The 17,167-nt window shown below is 41.6% G+C and overlaps 1 protein-coding gene across 1 annotated transcript in view; it reads left to right on the forward strand.

The window, feature by feature from the left end:
• The window catches only part of PPM1G (protein phosphatase, Mg2+/Mn2+ dependent 1G), a 40,409-nt gene extending 24,475 nt beyond the window's left edge, over positions 1-15,934 (forward strand). Inside the window, exons 3-10 of the mRNA XM_075848980.1 lie at positions 47-132; positions 10,330-10,462; positions 10,995-11,413; positions 13,328-13,471; positions 13,744-13,978; positions 14,049-14,178; positions 14,249-14,351; positions 15,359-15,934. Of these exons, the coding sequence (XP_075705095.1) occupies positions 47-132; positions 10,330-10,462; positions 10,995-11,413; positions 13,328-13,471; positions 13,744-13,978; positions 14,049-14,178; positions 14,249-14,351; positions 15,359-15,547 (1,439 nt within the window). The 3' untranslated portion in view covers positions 15,548-15,934. The remainder of the gene's footprint in view (positions 1-46; positions 133-10,329; positions 10,463-10,994; positions 11,414-13,327; positions 13,472-13,743; positions 13,979-14,048; positions 14,179-14,248; positions 14,352-15,358) is intronic.
• The last annotated feature ends 1,233 nt before the right edge of the window (positions 15,935-17,167 follow it).

The raw sequence follows: 17,167 nt of genomic DNA on the forward strand, positions 1-17,167 counted from the left end.
TTACCCGTCTGCCCTGACTTGTTCTCACGTGTCGTCTTTGTTTTAGGTGAAGAAGTAGCTTTATATTGTTCCAAGTACCTGCCGGACGTTATAAAGGAGCAGAAGGCTTACAAGGAGGGCAAGCTGCAGAAGGTGAGAGGGGCGTCCTCTGTATTAAATACCCCGTAGGATTGATGTCAGTGGAGATGCTGCTCTAGTAGTTTCTTTTTGATCTGAGCTTCTCCAGTGTTTGTGTCTGCGGGGGTCGCTCTTGTTACACATGTGAGTGGTTAGAGGCGATCACTGGCAAGGCCCCCATCACTACCACCGACTATGGATCGTGTCCAGTGCAGCCACACGTGTAGAAACCCTTATAGTCTGCAGCTGGGGTAATCAGCCGGTGCCATAGATACCAACCTGTGCTCCACAACCGGCCACATGAGGGGTGATCAGCCGGTGCCACAGATACCAACCTGTGCTCCACAACCGGCCATATGAGGGGTGATCAGCCGGCGCCACAGATGCCAGCCTGGGCTCCACAACCGGCCATATGAGGGGTGATCAGCCGGTGCCACAGATACCAGCCTGGGCTCCACAACCGGCCATATGAGGGTTGATCAGCCGGCATCGCAGATATTAACGACCTTGTGGATGGAATTAATAGCATGGTGTCCGTTTTCGTTGTTACAAAACGCTGTCTGCTTCTTAAAACTCCGCTTGAATATAAAATATCACAGAAAGACCTAGATAAGCTGCAGCATGGCCGAAAACACGGCAGGTGAAATTTAATATACATTGAAAGGAATAAACCTGGGAATAACGGAATAAGAGAAGACCTGGGTATTCTGGTTACAAATAAGTTAAGCAGCACTCAATGTCAGGCAGCAGCTGCAAAAGCAAATAGGATCTTAGGGTGTATTAAAAGAAAACAACCTGTAATTTAAATGTAATATCACCCCCTCTATAATGTAACATCACCCCCTCTATAATGTAACATCACCCCCTCTATAATGTAACATCACCCCCTCTATAATGTAACATCACCTCCTCTATAATGTAATATCACCTCCTCTATAATGTAATATCACCTCCTCTATAATGTAATATCCCCTCCTCTATAATGTAATATCACCTCCTCTATAATGTAACATCACCTCCTCTATAATGTAACATCACCTCCTCTATAATGTAATATCACCTCCTCTATAATGTAATATCACCTCCTCTATAATGTAATATCACCTCCTCTATAATGTAACATCACCTCCTCTATAATGTAACATCACCCCCTCCTCTATAATGTAATATCACCTCCTCTATAATGTAATATCACCACCTCTATAATGTAATATCACCTCCTCTATAATGTAATATCACCTCCTCTATAATGTAATATCACCTCCTGTATAATGTAATATCACCTCCTCTATAATGTAATATCACCTCCTCTATAATGTAATATCACCTCCTCTATAATGTAATATCACCTCCTCTATAATGTAATATCACCTCCTCTATAATGTAATATCACCTCCTCTATAATGTAATATCACCTCCTCTATAATGTAATATCACCCCCTCTATAATGTAATATCTCCTCCTCTATAATGTAATATCACCTCCTCTATAATGTAATATCACCTCCTCTATAATGTAATATCACCTCCTCTATAATGTAATATCTCCTCCTCTATAATGTAATATCACCTCCTCTATAATGTAATATCACCTCCTCTATAATGTAATATCACCTCCTCTATAATGTAATATCTCCTCCTCTATAATGTAATATCACCCCTCTATAATATCACCTCCTCTATAATGTAATATCACCTCCTCTATAATGTAATGTCACCCCCTCTATAATGTAATATCACCTCCTCTATAATGTAATATCACCCCCTCTATAATGTAATATCACCTCCTCTATAATGTAATATCACCTCCTCTATAATGTAATATCACCTCCTCTATAATGTAATATCACCTCCTCTATAATGTAATATCACCTCCTCTATAATGTAATATCACCCCCTCTATAATGTAATATCACCCCCTCTATAATGTAATATCACCTCCTCTATAATGTAATATCACCTCCTCTATAATGTAATATCACCTCCTCTATAATGTAATATCACCTCCTCTATAATGTAATATCACCTCCTCTATAATGTAATATCACCTCCTCTATAATATCACCTCCTCTATAATATCACCTCCTCTATAATGTAATATCACCCCCTCTATAATGTAATATCTCCTCCTCTATAATGTAATATCACCTCCTCTATAATATCACCTCCTCTATAATATCACCTCCTCTATAATGTAATATCCCCCCTCTATAATGTAATATCCCCCCTCTATAATGTAATATCACCCCCTCTATAATGTAATATCACCTCCTCTATAATGTAATATCACCCCCTCTATAATGTAATATCACCTCCTCTATAATGTAATGTCACCTCCTCTATAATGTAATATCACCCCCTCTATAATGTAATATCACCCCCTCTATAATGTAATATCACCTCCTCTATAATGTAATATCCCCCCTCTATAATGTAATATCCCCCCTCTATAATGTAATATCACCCCCTCTATAATGTAATATCACCTCCTCTATAATGTAATATCCCCCCTCTATAATGTAATATCACCCCCTCTATAATGTAATATCACCTCCTCTATAATGTAATATCACCTCCTCTATAATGTAATATCACCCCTCTATAATGTAATATCTCCTCCTCTATAATGTAACATCACCTCCTCTATAATGTAATATCTCCTCCTCTATAATGTAATATCACCCCCTCTATAATGTAATATCTCCTCCTCTATAATGTAATATCACCCCTCTATAATGTAATATCTCCTCCTCTATAATGTAACATCACCTCCTCTATAATGTAATATCTCCTCCTCTATAATGTAATATCACCTCCTCTATAATGTAATATCTCCTCCTCTATAATGTAATATCTCCTCCTCTATAATGTAATATCACCCCCTCTATAATGTAATATCACCCCCTCTATAATGTAATATCACCTCCTCTATAATGTAACATCACCTCCTGTATAATGTAATATCACCCCCTCTATAATGTAATATCACCTCCTCTATAATGTAATATCACCCCCTCTATAATGTAATATCACCTCCTCTATAATGTAATATCACCTCCTCTATAATGTAACATCACCTCCTCCTCTATAATATCACCCCCTCTATAATGTAACATCACCTCCTGTATAATGTAATATCACCCCCTCTATAATGTAATATCACCTCCTCTATAATGTAATATCACCTCCTCTATAATGTAATATCACCTCCTCTATAATGTAATATCACCTCCTCTATAATGTAATATCACCTCCTCTATAATGTAATATCACCCCTCTATAATGTAATATCACCCCCTCTATAATGTAATATCACCCCCTCTATAATGTAATATCACCTCCTCTATAATGTAATATCCCCTCCTCCTCTATAATGTAATATCGCCTCCTCTATAATGTAATATCACCCCCTCTATAATGTAATATCTCCTCCTCTATAATGTAATATCACCTCCTCTATAATGTAATATCTCCTCCTCTATAATGTAATATCACCCCCTCTATAATGTAATATCACCTCCTCTATAATGTAATATCCCCTCCTCCTCTATAATGTAATATCGCCTCCTCTATAATGTAATATCACCCCCTCTATAATGTAATATCGCCTCCTCTATAATGTAATATCACCCCCTCTATAATGTAATATCACCTCCTCTATAATGTAATGTCACCCCCTCTATAATGTAATATCGCCTCCTCTATAATGTAATATCACACCCTCTATAATGTAATATCTCCTCCTCTATAATGTAATATCACCCCTCTATAATGTAATATCTCCTCCTCTATAATGTAACATCACCTCCTCTATAATGTAATATCTCCTCCTCTATAATGTAATATCACCCCCTCTATAATGTAATATCACCTCCTCTATAATGTAATATCCCCTCCTCCTCTATAATGTAATATCGCCTCCTCTATAATGTAATATCGCCTCCTCTATAATGTAATATCGCCTCCTCTATAATGTAATATCGCCTCCTCTATAATGTAACATCACCTCCTCTATAATGTAACATCACCTCCTCTATAATGTAACATCACCTCCTCTATAATGTAACATCACCTCCTCTATAATGTAACATCTCCTCCTCTATAATGTAACGTCACCTCCTCTATAATGTAACGTCACCTCCTCTATAATGTAACGTCACCTCCTCTATAATGTAACATCACCTCCTCTATAATGTAACATCACCTCCTCTATAATGTAATATCACCTCCTCTATAATGTAATATCACCTCCTCTATAATGTAATATCACCTCCTCTATAATGTAATATCACCTCCTCTATAATGTAATATCACCTCCTCTATAATGTAATATCACCCCCTCTATAATGTAATATCACCTCCTCTATAATGTAATATCACCTCCTCTATAATGTAATGTCACCTCCTCTATAATGTAATATCACCCCCTCTATAATGTAATATCACCTCCTCTATAATGTAATATCACCTCCTCTATAATGTAATATCACCTCCTCTATAATGTAATATCACCTCCTCTATAATGTAATATCACCTCCTCTATAATGTAATATCACCTCCTCTATAATGTAATATCACCTCCTCTATAATGTAATATCACCTCCTCTATAATGTAATATCACCTCCTCTATAATGTAATATCACCTCCTCTATAATGTAATATCACCTCCTCTATAATGTAACATCACCCCCTCTATAATGTAATATCACCTCCTCTATAATGTAATATCACCTCCTCTATAATGTAATATCACCTCCTCTATAATGTAATATTACCCCCTCTATAATGTAATATCACCCCCTCTATAATGTAATATCACCTCCTCTATAATGTAATATCCCCTCCTCTATAATGTAATATCACCCCCTCTATAATGTAATATCACCTCCTCTATAATGTAACATCACCTCCTCTATAATGTAACATCACCTCCTCTATAATGTAATATCACCTCCTCTATAATGTAATATCACCTCCTCTATAATGTAATATCACCTCCTCTATAATGTAATATCACCTCCTCTATAATATAATATCACCTCCTCTATAATATAATATCGCCTCCTCTATAATGTAATATCGCCTCCTGTATAATGTAATATCACCTCCTCTATAATGTAATATCTCCTCCTCTATAATGTAATATCTCCTCCTCTATAATATAATATCACCCCCTCTATAATGTAATATCTCCTCCTCTATAATGTAATATCACCCCCTCTATAATGTAATATCTCCTCCTCTATAATGTAATATCACCTCCTCTATAATGTAATATCACCCCCTCTATAATGTAATATCTCCTCCTCTATAATGTAATATCACCTCCTCTATAATGTAATATCACCTCCTCTATAATGTAATATCCCCTCCTCCTCTATAATGTAATATCGCCTCCTCTATAATGTAATATCGCCTCCTCTATAATGTAATATCGCCTCCTCTATAATGTAATATCGCCTCCTCTATAATGTAACATCACCTCCTCTATAATGTAACATCACCTCCTCTATAATGTAACATCACCTCCTCTATAATGTAACATCACCTCCTCTATAATGTAACATCTCCTCCTCTATAATGTAACGTCACCTCCTCTATAATGTAACGTCACCTCCTCTATAATGTAACGTCACCTCCTCTATAATGTAACGTCACCTCCTCTATAATGTAACATCACCTCCTCTATAATGTAACATCACCTCCTCTATAATGTAATATCACCTCCTCTATAATGTAATATCACCTCCTCTATAATGTAATATCACCTCCTCTATAATGTAATATCACCTCCTCTATAATGTAATATCACCTCCTCTATAATGTAATATCACCCCCTCTATAATGTAATATCACCTCCTCTATAATGTAATATCACCTCCTCTATAATGTAATGTCACCTCCTCTATAATGTAATATCACCCCCTCTATAATGTAATATCACCTCCTCTATAATGTAATATCACCTCCTCTATAATGTAATATCACCTCCTCTATAATGTAATATCACCTCCTCTATAATGTAATATCACCTCCTCTATAATGTAATATCACCTCCTCTATAATGTAATATCACCTCCTCTATAATGTAATATCACCTCCTCTATAATGTAATATCACCTCCTCTATAATGTAATATCACCTCCTCTATAATGTAATATCACCTCCTCTATAATGTAACATCACCCCCTCTATAATGTAATATCACCTCCTCTATAATGTAATATCACCTCCTCTATAATGTAATATCACCTCCTCTATAATGTAATATTACCCCCTCTATAATGTAATATCACCCCCTCTATAATGTAATATCACCTCCTCTATAATGTAATATCCCCTCCTCTATAATGTAATATCACCCCCTCTATAATGTAATATCACCTCCTCTATAATGTAACATCACCTCCTCTATAATGTAACATCACCTCCTCTATAATGTAATATCACCTCCTCTATAATGTAATATCACCTCCTCTATAATGTAATATCACCTCCTCTATAATGTAATATCACCTCCTCTATAATATAATATCACCTCCTCTATAATATAATATCGCCTCCTCTATAATGTAATATCGCCTCCTGTATAATGTAATATCACCCCCTCTATAATGTAATATCACCTCCTCTATAATATAATATCACCTCCTCTATAATATAATATCGCCTCCTCTATAATGTAATATCGCCTCCTGTATAATGTAATATTACCCCCTCTATAATGTAATATCACCCCCTCTATAATGTAATATCACCTCCTCTATAATGTAATATCCCCTCCTCTATAATGTAATATCACCCCCTCTATAATGTAATATCACCTCCTCTATAATGTAACATCACCTCCTCTATAATGTAACATCACCTCCTCTATAATGTAATATCACCTCCTCTATAATGTAATATCACCTCCTCTATAATGTAATATCACCTCCTCTATAATGTAATATCACCTCCTCTATAATATAATATCACCTCCTCTATAATGTAATATCACCCCCTCTATAATGTAATATCACCTCCTCTATAATGTAATATCACCTCCTCTATAATGTAATATCTCCTCCTCTATAATGTAATATCTCCTCCTCTATAATATAATATCACCCCCTCTATAATGTAATATCTCCTCCTCTATAATGTAATATCACCCCCTCTATAATGTAATATCTCCTCCTCTATAATGTAATATCACCTCCTCTATAATGTAATGTCACCTCCTCTATAATGTAATGTCACCTCCTCTATAATGTAATATCTCCTCCTCTATAATGTAATATCTCCTCCTCTATAATGTAATATCACCCCCTCTATAATGTAATATCACCTCCTCTATAATGTAACATCACCCCCTCTATAATGTAATATCTCCTCCTCTATAATGTAACATCACCTCCTCTATAATGTAACATCACCCCCTCTATAATGTAATATCACCTCCTCTATAATGTAATATCCCCTCCTCTATAATATCACCTCCTCTATAATGTAATATCACCTCCTCTATAATGTAATATCACCTCCTCTATAATGTAATATCGCCTCCTCTATAATGTAATATCGCCTCCTGTATAATGTAATATCTCCTCCTCTATAATGTAATATCGCCTCCTGTATAATATAATATCACCCCCTCTATAATGTAATATCTCCTCCTCTATAATGTAATATCACCTCCTCTATAATGTAACATCACCTCCTCTATAATGTAATATCACCTCCTCTATAATGTAATATCCCCTCCTCTATAATGTAATATCACCTCCTCTATAATGTAATATCACCTCCTCTATAATGTAACATCCCCTCCTCTATAATGTAATATCACCTCCTCTATAATATCACCTCCTCTATAATGTAATATCACCTCCTCTATAATGTAATATCACCTCCTCTATAATGTAATATCACCTCCTCTATAATGTAATATCACCTCCTCTATAATGTAATATCACCTCCTCTATAATGTAATATCTCCTCCTCTATAATGTAATATCCCCCCTCTATAATGTAATATCACCTCCTCTATAATGTAATATCACCTCCTCTATAATGTAATATCACCTCCTCTATAATGTAATATCACCTCCTCTATAATGTAACATCACCTCCTCTATAATGTAATATCACCTCCTCTATAATGTAATATCACCTCCTCTATAATGTAATATCACCTTCTCTATAATGTAATATCACCCCCTCTATAATATCACCTCCTCTATAATGTAATATCACCTCCTCTATAATGTAATATCTCCTCCTCTATAATGTAACATCACCTCCTCTATAATATCACCCCCTCTATAATGTAATATCACCTCCTCTATAATGTAATATCACCTTCTCTATAATGTAATATCACCCCCTCTATAATATCACCTCCTCTATAATGTAATATCACCTCCTCTATAATGTAATATCTCCTCCTCTATAATGTAATATCACCTCCTCTGTAATATCACCTCCTCTATAATGTAATATCTCCTCCTCTATAATGTAATATCTCCTCCTCTATAATGTAATATCACCCCCTCTATAATGTAATATCACCTCCTCTATAATGTAATATCACCTCCTCTATAATGTAATATCTCCTCCTCTATAATGTAATATCACCCCCTCTATAATGTAATATCCCCTCCTCTATAATGTAACATCACCCCCTCCTCTATAATGTAATATCACCCCCTCTATAATGTAATATCACCTCCTCTATAATGTAATATCACCTCCTCTATAATGTAATATCACCTCCTCTATAATGTAATATCACCCCCTCTATAATGTAATATCACCTCCTCTATAATGTAATATCACCTCCTCTATAATGTAATATCACCCCTCTATAATGTAATATCTCCTCCTCTATAATGTAACATCACCTCCTCTATAATGTAATATCACCTCCTCTATAATGTAATATCACCCCCTCTATAATGTAATATCACCTCCTCTATAATGTAATATCGCCCCCTCTATAATGTAACATCACCCCCTCTATAATGTAATATCACCTCCTCTATAATGTAATATCACCTCCTCTATAATGTAATATCTCCTCCTCTATAATGTAATATCACCTCCTCTATAATGTAATATCTCCTCCTCTATAATGTAATATCCCCTCCTCTATAATGTAACATCACCCCCTCCTCTATAATGTAATATCACCCCCTCTATAATGTAATATCACCTCCTCTATAATGTAACATCACCTCCTCTATAATGTAATATCACCTCCTCTATAATGTAATATCACCTCCTCTATAATGTAATATCACCCCTCTATAATGTAATATCCCCTCCTCTATAATGTAATATCACCTCCTCTATATACACGCTGAACTCCGCTACATATGTATGGGCAGGTGACAGGTTCTCTTTACAATGAGACTAGAGAAATTGGTCTTGTTCAGCTTGGAGTAAAACGTCTTAGAGAAGATCTTCTTATCATGTATAATTATATGTGGGGTCCATACAGAGAAGCAGCACACGATCTCTTCTCTCCAGGGACTCTACACAGGACCAGGAGACATTCACTGCGCATGGAAGAAAGACGTGTCAGTCATTAATATAGGAAAGGGTTCTTTACAGTTAGAGCAGTCAATGTATGGAATCCCGACCCCAAGAGGTAGTGATGGCAGATACTATGTCCGCATTAAAAAAAAGGCGAGATGATGATCTACTGAGGAATGACATTGAGGGTTATAACTAATCCAGAAATGAAGGAGGTGTAATTGACCTTGATCGACCTTTATCACCCGATGTAACTATGTAATGGAAGGGCGGCAGTACAGGACTCCAACCCCCCCCCCCCCCCCCCCCCTATATTCATCCAACACGTTTACCGGGAGGAAAGAGCCGAAATTCCCCTCCGCGCAGTGTAAATCTAGTGTGTTGGAGGTGATCGCTGATCAAGCAGATCTACAGGATGTTAACCTCAGGGGTTCACTTACTTTTGCACTGTAGATGTTTATTATGCTCCATAAAAGACATTAAGGGAACAATCGTGTGTTTGTTTAGTTTATCGAAGTCACAATTCTAGATCAAGATCATTAGATCGCTGCAGAAATCCTCTCATTCCAAAGGGTTCACTTACTTTTTCTTGGTGTGTGTATATAAGAATGGTATTTTCCAGTTGGTCTTCGCTGTATGACACTGTGACGGGGATCCTCTGTTCCTCATGGCCCTGTCTTGTGTTTTCGCTAGGCTCTGGAGGATGCGTTCCTCGCCATTGATGAGAAGCTGACGCAGGAGAGCGTAATAAAGGAGCTGTCACAGATGGCTGGGCGGCCGATCATTGACCATGAGGATAAGACTAAAGTAGCTGATGAGGATGATGGTGAGTAGAGTGCGACGGATAAGGTGAAGCTCTATCTTCTCGCCATCAGGGGGCTCTTGAGTTTGTGTCGTAATTTCCTATCTGAGCACCTCCATATTGACCCCGCTGCAGTAAGTCCATCACTGATGCATCTTGATTAAAAAAAAAATTAAGCGACTTTTGAAATTGATTTTTATTTAAAAAAAATAAATCCTATTTAGGTCTCAGTCTCCTTGGTAACAGACTACAAACAACCCCTGTGTAGTCTGATCCTGCAGTCATGCCATTCATGGTCTACTTTTTGGCTAATCTACCGATTGTACGTAGGGGAGAGATGGAAGGGAATGTGACTGCAGGAGAAAGCTCCACAGGGTTTGTTTATAGTCTGTTACCATGGATACACACAGACCTGCTTAGCAGCTGTCAACACAAAACGGGAGTTACTTTACTTTAGATGCATTTGAAACTTGTAAGATGGTTTGAGATGGTGGATGAAGGGTCTAGGGTTGATGCAGGAGATTCTTCTCATGTTCTCTAACCTCCTGTGTTTCAGTGGACAATGAAGAAGCAGTCCTCCTACATGAGGAGGCCACCATGACCATCGAGGAGCTGCTCACCCGCTACGGCCAGAACTGCGGGAAAGGGGCACGAAATAAGTCCTGTCCACACAATGCAGCTAAGACCGAGGTGGAAGACAAGGCTGCAAGTGTTAACGGGGACCTGGAGCCCGCCGTCAAGTGCAAGAACGGGGAGAAAGAACCCACTCCTGCTGCAGTCCCCTCATCCGAGGAAGGGGGCAGCAGCTCGGCAAGCTCCTCCCACAGCAAGGCCCTAAGGGGGGCCGTGTCCTCCACTGGTGAGGCTGGACCGTCCTGCTCCTCCTGCCCCACACAGCCGCCGGCTACAGACAAGTCCAAGTTTTTTGAAGACAGTGAAGAATCTGAGGCAGAAGATGAGGAGGAGGACAGTGAGGTGAGGACAGGAATACAAGGGGTGGTAAGAGGTTGGTGGGGGCACATTGAGTGGCCGCTTGGCGAATGATCGGTGTAGCTTCGAAGCTGCCCGGCTCTCTGGTCATGCTGCAGGACACGAGGATGTGGTTGATATTCCCTCTGTTTTGGGTTAGCGCCCTGAACCTTGTCCTAGGGCTGGGCGATTAATCTAATTAATTCGCCATTTCAAGTTGGCACGATTCGTGAAACCGTTAGAGGCCCCGCCCCCATAGCAGGAGAGGAAAAACAAGCTTTATTAACAAGCAGCCGCTGCACAGCATGAATGCCGACCCTGAACAGGAGCAGCAGCGAGAGGACGGGGTACTCTGTAATACTGTCAGTCCAGAGATTGATTGATTTATACGGAGTCCCGTTCTCCCGGGCAGCTTTTTAACCCATTCAGTTCCTGCCGCATTTCAAGGCTTAAAGGGAATGTGTTGCCAGAAAAACATGTTTTTTTTTAAAAAATTAAACATTTAGTGTGTGGGTGATTAAACATTGTTCAAATTTTTTTATTTTTTTTTGCACGAGCCAGGAAATATTACAAATTATTTCTAATTTATAATACTACCCATTTTTGGTCACTAGATGGAGCTGTTCCCAAAATTGCAGCATTGCAACATTGGGTTAAAAGCCCTCGCTCTAGTGAGCTCTCAGCAACCCCCCCTCCTTTATCCTGGCTAGTGCCGGGATAAACGAGGGGTTTGAACGGTGTAACCTCCTACACTGTGTGTCGCCATTTTTTGAGCTAACCCAGTGTAGTAGGTTTACATACAGTAGTAAACACACACAAACACGAACATACATTGAAATCTCTTACCTGCTCCTGCCGCCGCGGCTCCCTCCGGCCCGTCCGCTCCGTTTGCTGCCGCTGGTGCAAGTGCACAAATCCGGAAGCCGCGACCGGAAGTAGTAATATTACTGTCCGGCCGCGACTTCCGGTCCACAGGAAAATGGCGCCGGACGGCGCCAATTTCGAATAGGACTGTGTGGGAGCGGCGCATGCGCAGTTCCCACACAGACGCCGTACACTGCAGTCAATGGGACGGGAGCCGTTCGCAGTCCCTATGGGACTGTGGCTGCCGTATTCCATGTCTGTATGTGTCGTTAATCGACACACACAGAAATGGAACAAAAAATGGCAGCCCCCATAGGGAAGAAAAAGTGTAAAAATAAGAAAGTAAAACACAAACACACAAATGAATATAAACGTTTTTAATAAAGCACTAACATCTTTAACATATAAAAAAATTATTTGTGATGACACTGTTCCTTTAAGAAGCTACAGCCCCCCTACCGCCTCCCTACAGCCCTCCCTGCAGCCTCCCCTACAGCACCCCTACGGCTTCTAAAGCCTTGAAATGCAGCAGGAACCTAATGAGTAAATGAAGTGGTAAAAATCGTCCATGATATTCAAAAAAATCTAGGTTTTATTTTTTGGCAAAATCGCCCAGCCCTACCTTGTCCCTACACAATAAATTCTCAGTGTTCCCGTCACTTATGGAGGACCAGCAACCACGGCCTTCACTCTGTGTCCCCATAGACCGTTCACCTTGTCGTCATCATTAGAGGTGGGAGGCTGCACAATGGAGGCCGCTGTACCTTGGGTTCTAGTTCTCTGCTGACGTACAGCCTGGTGGGAGTCTTAGCCGGGGCCCGGGTGACTCCAGAGATGTAAGGCTCGCAGTGGCCACTAATGCCGCCGTTCCTCACCACTGAGTTGATATCCGTGTCCAGGTGGAGAGATCACGGTTTTGTCTCGGCCTTCTCACTGGTCTACACTCATCGGCTTCTGATAAGATAATGGAAGGGTCTTTCTGCACTGTGTGGTGTCTGGCTTCATTATCGTGTGGGGCCCCCTCACTAACGGACTCGGTCTTGTGTGGTCCCTCAGGAATGCAGTGAGGAGGAGTACAGCAGCGAGGATGCGGAGAATGAAGAGGAGGATGACAGTGAGGATGTGGAGGAAGAAGAAGAAGAAGAAGAGGAGGAGGAAGATGAAGAGGCGATGCTTCCAGGCATGGACGGGAAGGAGGAGGTCAGTTCACCTCATGTTTTATTATTCACACTTTGTGCCTGATGGTAAATATGGCGCAATCGCGCCCCTCGCGCATGTTTAATATGGTTCTCGCCATTAGTGGAGGTTCTGCATAGACCATAAAGATTAAGAGCGTGTCCAGGTGCCACCCGCTCACTGACCACTGCTTCATGACTTGTTTGGCGGTGTCTCTGTTGCCTCCGTTTCTTGTAAAGTAGGGTGGCAATCCAAGCAGCCATCATAACCGCTCTTAAGTGTCCCTCTCTTCTCAGCCCGGCTCTGACAGCGGCACCACAGCCGTCGTCGCTCTCATCAGGGGAAAGCAGCTGATTGTGGCCAATGCCGGTGACTCGCGATGTGTGGTGTCAGAGGGAGGAAAAGCTGTAGACATGTCCTACGACCACAAACCAGAGGATGAGGTGGAGCTTGCACGGATTAAGAACGCAGGCGGAAAAGTCACCATGGACGGCAGAGTAAATGGAGGCCTCAACCTGTCCCGGGCCATCGGTAGGAATCGTCCACTGCTATTTGTGTTTGTCTGCCATCCCACCCAGTCCAATGGATTTGTTGTTTGTAGGTGATCACTTCTATAAGAGGAACCGGAACCTCCCACCCGAGGAGCAGATGATCTCCGCTCTGCCGGACATCAAGGTGCTGACATTGAATGAGGAGAATGAGTTTATGGTCATCGCCTGTGATGGTATTTGGTAGGTGTAAAGATTCTAGGAGATGTTCTATCAGACATTGGACCAAACTAATATATTGTCCTCATTTCAGGAATGTCATGAGTAGCCAGGAAGTTGTGGACTTCATCCACGAGCGGATCAGTCAGCAGGATCAGACTGGCGAGCCAGCGAGCCTCTCGTCTATAGTGGAGGAGGTGAGGTTCTGTGTTTATGTGGTGACTGATGTCCGTTCATTGCCTTTCTTTACAATATGTTTGCGCTGACCAAGTCGGTTCATTGACTTAGCAGTACTGTCTGGACTTGATGATGATTGGTTGTTGCATGGAGTTGTCAGTACTGTTTGGATAATGGTTGGATCATGGAGTTTGTGGACTGGATGATGGTTGGTGACTGGTTGAATCGTGGAGTTGGTGTAGACTGGATGATGGTTGATTGGTCAGATCATGGATTTGGTGCACTGTGTGGACTGAATGATGGTTGATGACTGGTTGGATCATGGAGTTGATGTACTGTGTACTGAATGATGGTTGATGACTGGTCGTATCATGGAGTTTGTGTACTGTGTGGACTGGATGATGGTGGATAACTGGTCATATCATGGATTTGCTGTACTGTGTGGACTGGTTGATGACTGGTTGTATCATGGAGTTGGTGGACTGGATGATGGTTGATGACTGGTCATATCATGGATTTGGTGCACTGTGTGGACTGGATGATGGTTGACTGGTCGTATCATGGAGTTGGTGGACTGGATGATGGTCATATCATGGATTTGCTGTACTGTGTGGACTGGATGATGGTTGACTGGTTGTATCATGGAGTTGGTGGACTGGATGATGGTTGATGACTGGTCATATCATGGATTTGGTGCACTGTGTGGACTGGATGATGGTTGACTGGTCGTATCATGGAGTTGGTGGACTGGATGATGGTTGATGGCTGGTCGTATCATGGAGTTGGTGGACTGGATGATGGTTGGATCATGGAGTTGGTGGACTGGATGATGGTTGATGACTGGTCATATCATGGATTTGGTGTACTGTGTGGACTGGATGATGGTGGATGACTGGTCGTATCATGGAGTTGGTGGACTGGATGATGGTTGATGGCTGGTCGTATCATGACCTTGGCTGTACAGCATATTTGGGGTTATGTCTGGTCCATATCTCGGTGTGTTTGCTGATCCGAGTCTCTTCCACAGCTCTTGGACCAGTGCTTGGCTCCGGACACGTCTGGGGATGGGACAGGTTGCGACAACATGACCTGCATCATTGTCCGCTTTCAGCCGTGTTCTCACAGCAGTGCTGAGGCCAGCAAGCGGAAACTGGATGTTGTGGAGGCAGTGACGGAGAACTGCAGCGACAGCAGCAAGAAGGCAAAGACAGATTAGTGGCCGACCCACTGCTGCCCTCATTGGACTTTGACCTGCCGGTCTTCAGACTTTTACGAGTATTGTCCCCTTTTTTTTTTTTTTTAAATTGATGAACCGATGTACAAACATGTGGAGTTGTAGATGCCGGATGGCGCTCGTGTTGGGAGGGAGGCGGGAGCTGTCACTTTGTGTATAATTTTGTAATCATTCCATGACCTCTGTTCCCTTTGGCCCCTGGAACCTGTGTAAGAATTTTAACAAGGCTTTTTATAAATGAATGCGTGGCCTGGCTCACTGGTGCGGTGGAGCAGTCACTGGGGTTGGTTTGCACTATATGCTGTCCGCCTGATTTTGGGTGTGAGCTCCCGGGTTTGGACTGTAGCAGATATTAAATGGTTAATGAGACCTGTGTGTTTACAACCTTTCATGACTTAAAATCTGCAGGGGAGAGGGGCACCTCTAAAATCCAACTTCACCTGTATACTGGAGGGTACACGGTGCAGAGAGTTGTACTATCCACATGGAATAATTCATATAATCCTTCATTTTATAGTGTGACCACCCCCCTCTCCTGTCCGGACCTCTGTCGCGTGACTTTCCCCCCCTCTCTCCTGTCCGGACCTCTGTCGCGTGACCTCCCCCCCCACCCTCTCCTGTCCGGACCTCTGTCGCGTGACCTCCCCCCCCCCCCCCCCCACCCTCTCCTGTCGGGACCTCTGTCGCGTGACCTCCCCCCCCCCCCCACCCTCTCCTGTCCGGACCTCTGTCGCGTGACCTCCCCACCCTCTCCTGTCCGGACCTCTGTCGCGTGACCTCCCCCCCACCCTCTCCTGTCCGGACGTCTGGTGGGCATCTAGTGACTGGCACGGTGGAGGAATCTTGCTGCTCATATCGATCTCCTTTTATGAAAACGCTTTGGTTCCCACCATTGACTTAACGTTCACGTCCACCTCCGATTCTGTTAGTTTATGTAGAGAAGTAATCTCCATAAACAGAGAAAGTAAGTGAACCTTATGGAATGAGCTGGATTTCTGCAGTGATCACTAATACAATGTGGTCTGATTATTCTCTACGTCACTATGTAACGAACACCACACAACAGTCTGTTCATGTCTTATATTCAGCACGTTAAGAAAAAATACCCTGAGCAAAAGTAAGTGAACCCCTGAAGTTTATATCCTGTAGATCCTCCTTTATCAGTGATCGCCTCCACCCAATGTTTCCTGCAGCTGCAAATAAGATTTAGGCCAGATTCACACGAGTCGTGTCCGAGCAGTTTTCACGGATTCCTCATCTGCTTGAGTCTATTGGGGGGTCTGGGAAAATAGGATGTCGTATTTTATCATGGGCCCGTTACAGGGGCGTATAATATGTTCATGTGAAAAAGGCCTCATGCTCGCGCCGGCCGGGTCTTGCCAGTGATCCGAGGACAGATAGGACGTGTGCGATCTTTCCACGGATCGGAGAATCGGGACAGTGTTCATGGACCTGATGTACCCGCTAATGTGAATGGGTCTGTGAAAATGATCGGGTGCTGTGGAAATTGCCCTGCGTGGCTCTCTGTCGCGTGCAACTTCGCTGAGGAGGTTTTGGATCTTTGCTCCCGATGAGTCCTGAGCGATTTCCATGGTCGATCAC

Source organism: Rhinoderma darwinii, unplaced genomic scaffold (assembly GCF_050947455.1).
Source record: "Rhinoderma darwinii isolate aRhiDar2 unplaced genomic scaffold, aRhiDar2.hap1 Scaffold_600, whole genome shotgun sequence".
Classification (NCBI taxonomy): Eukaryota; Metazoa; Chordata; class Amphibia; order Anura; family Rhinodermatidae; genus Rhinoderma; species Rhinoderma darwinii.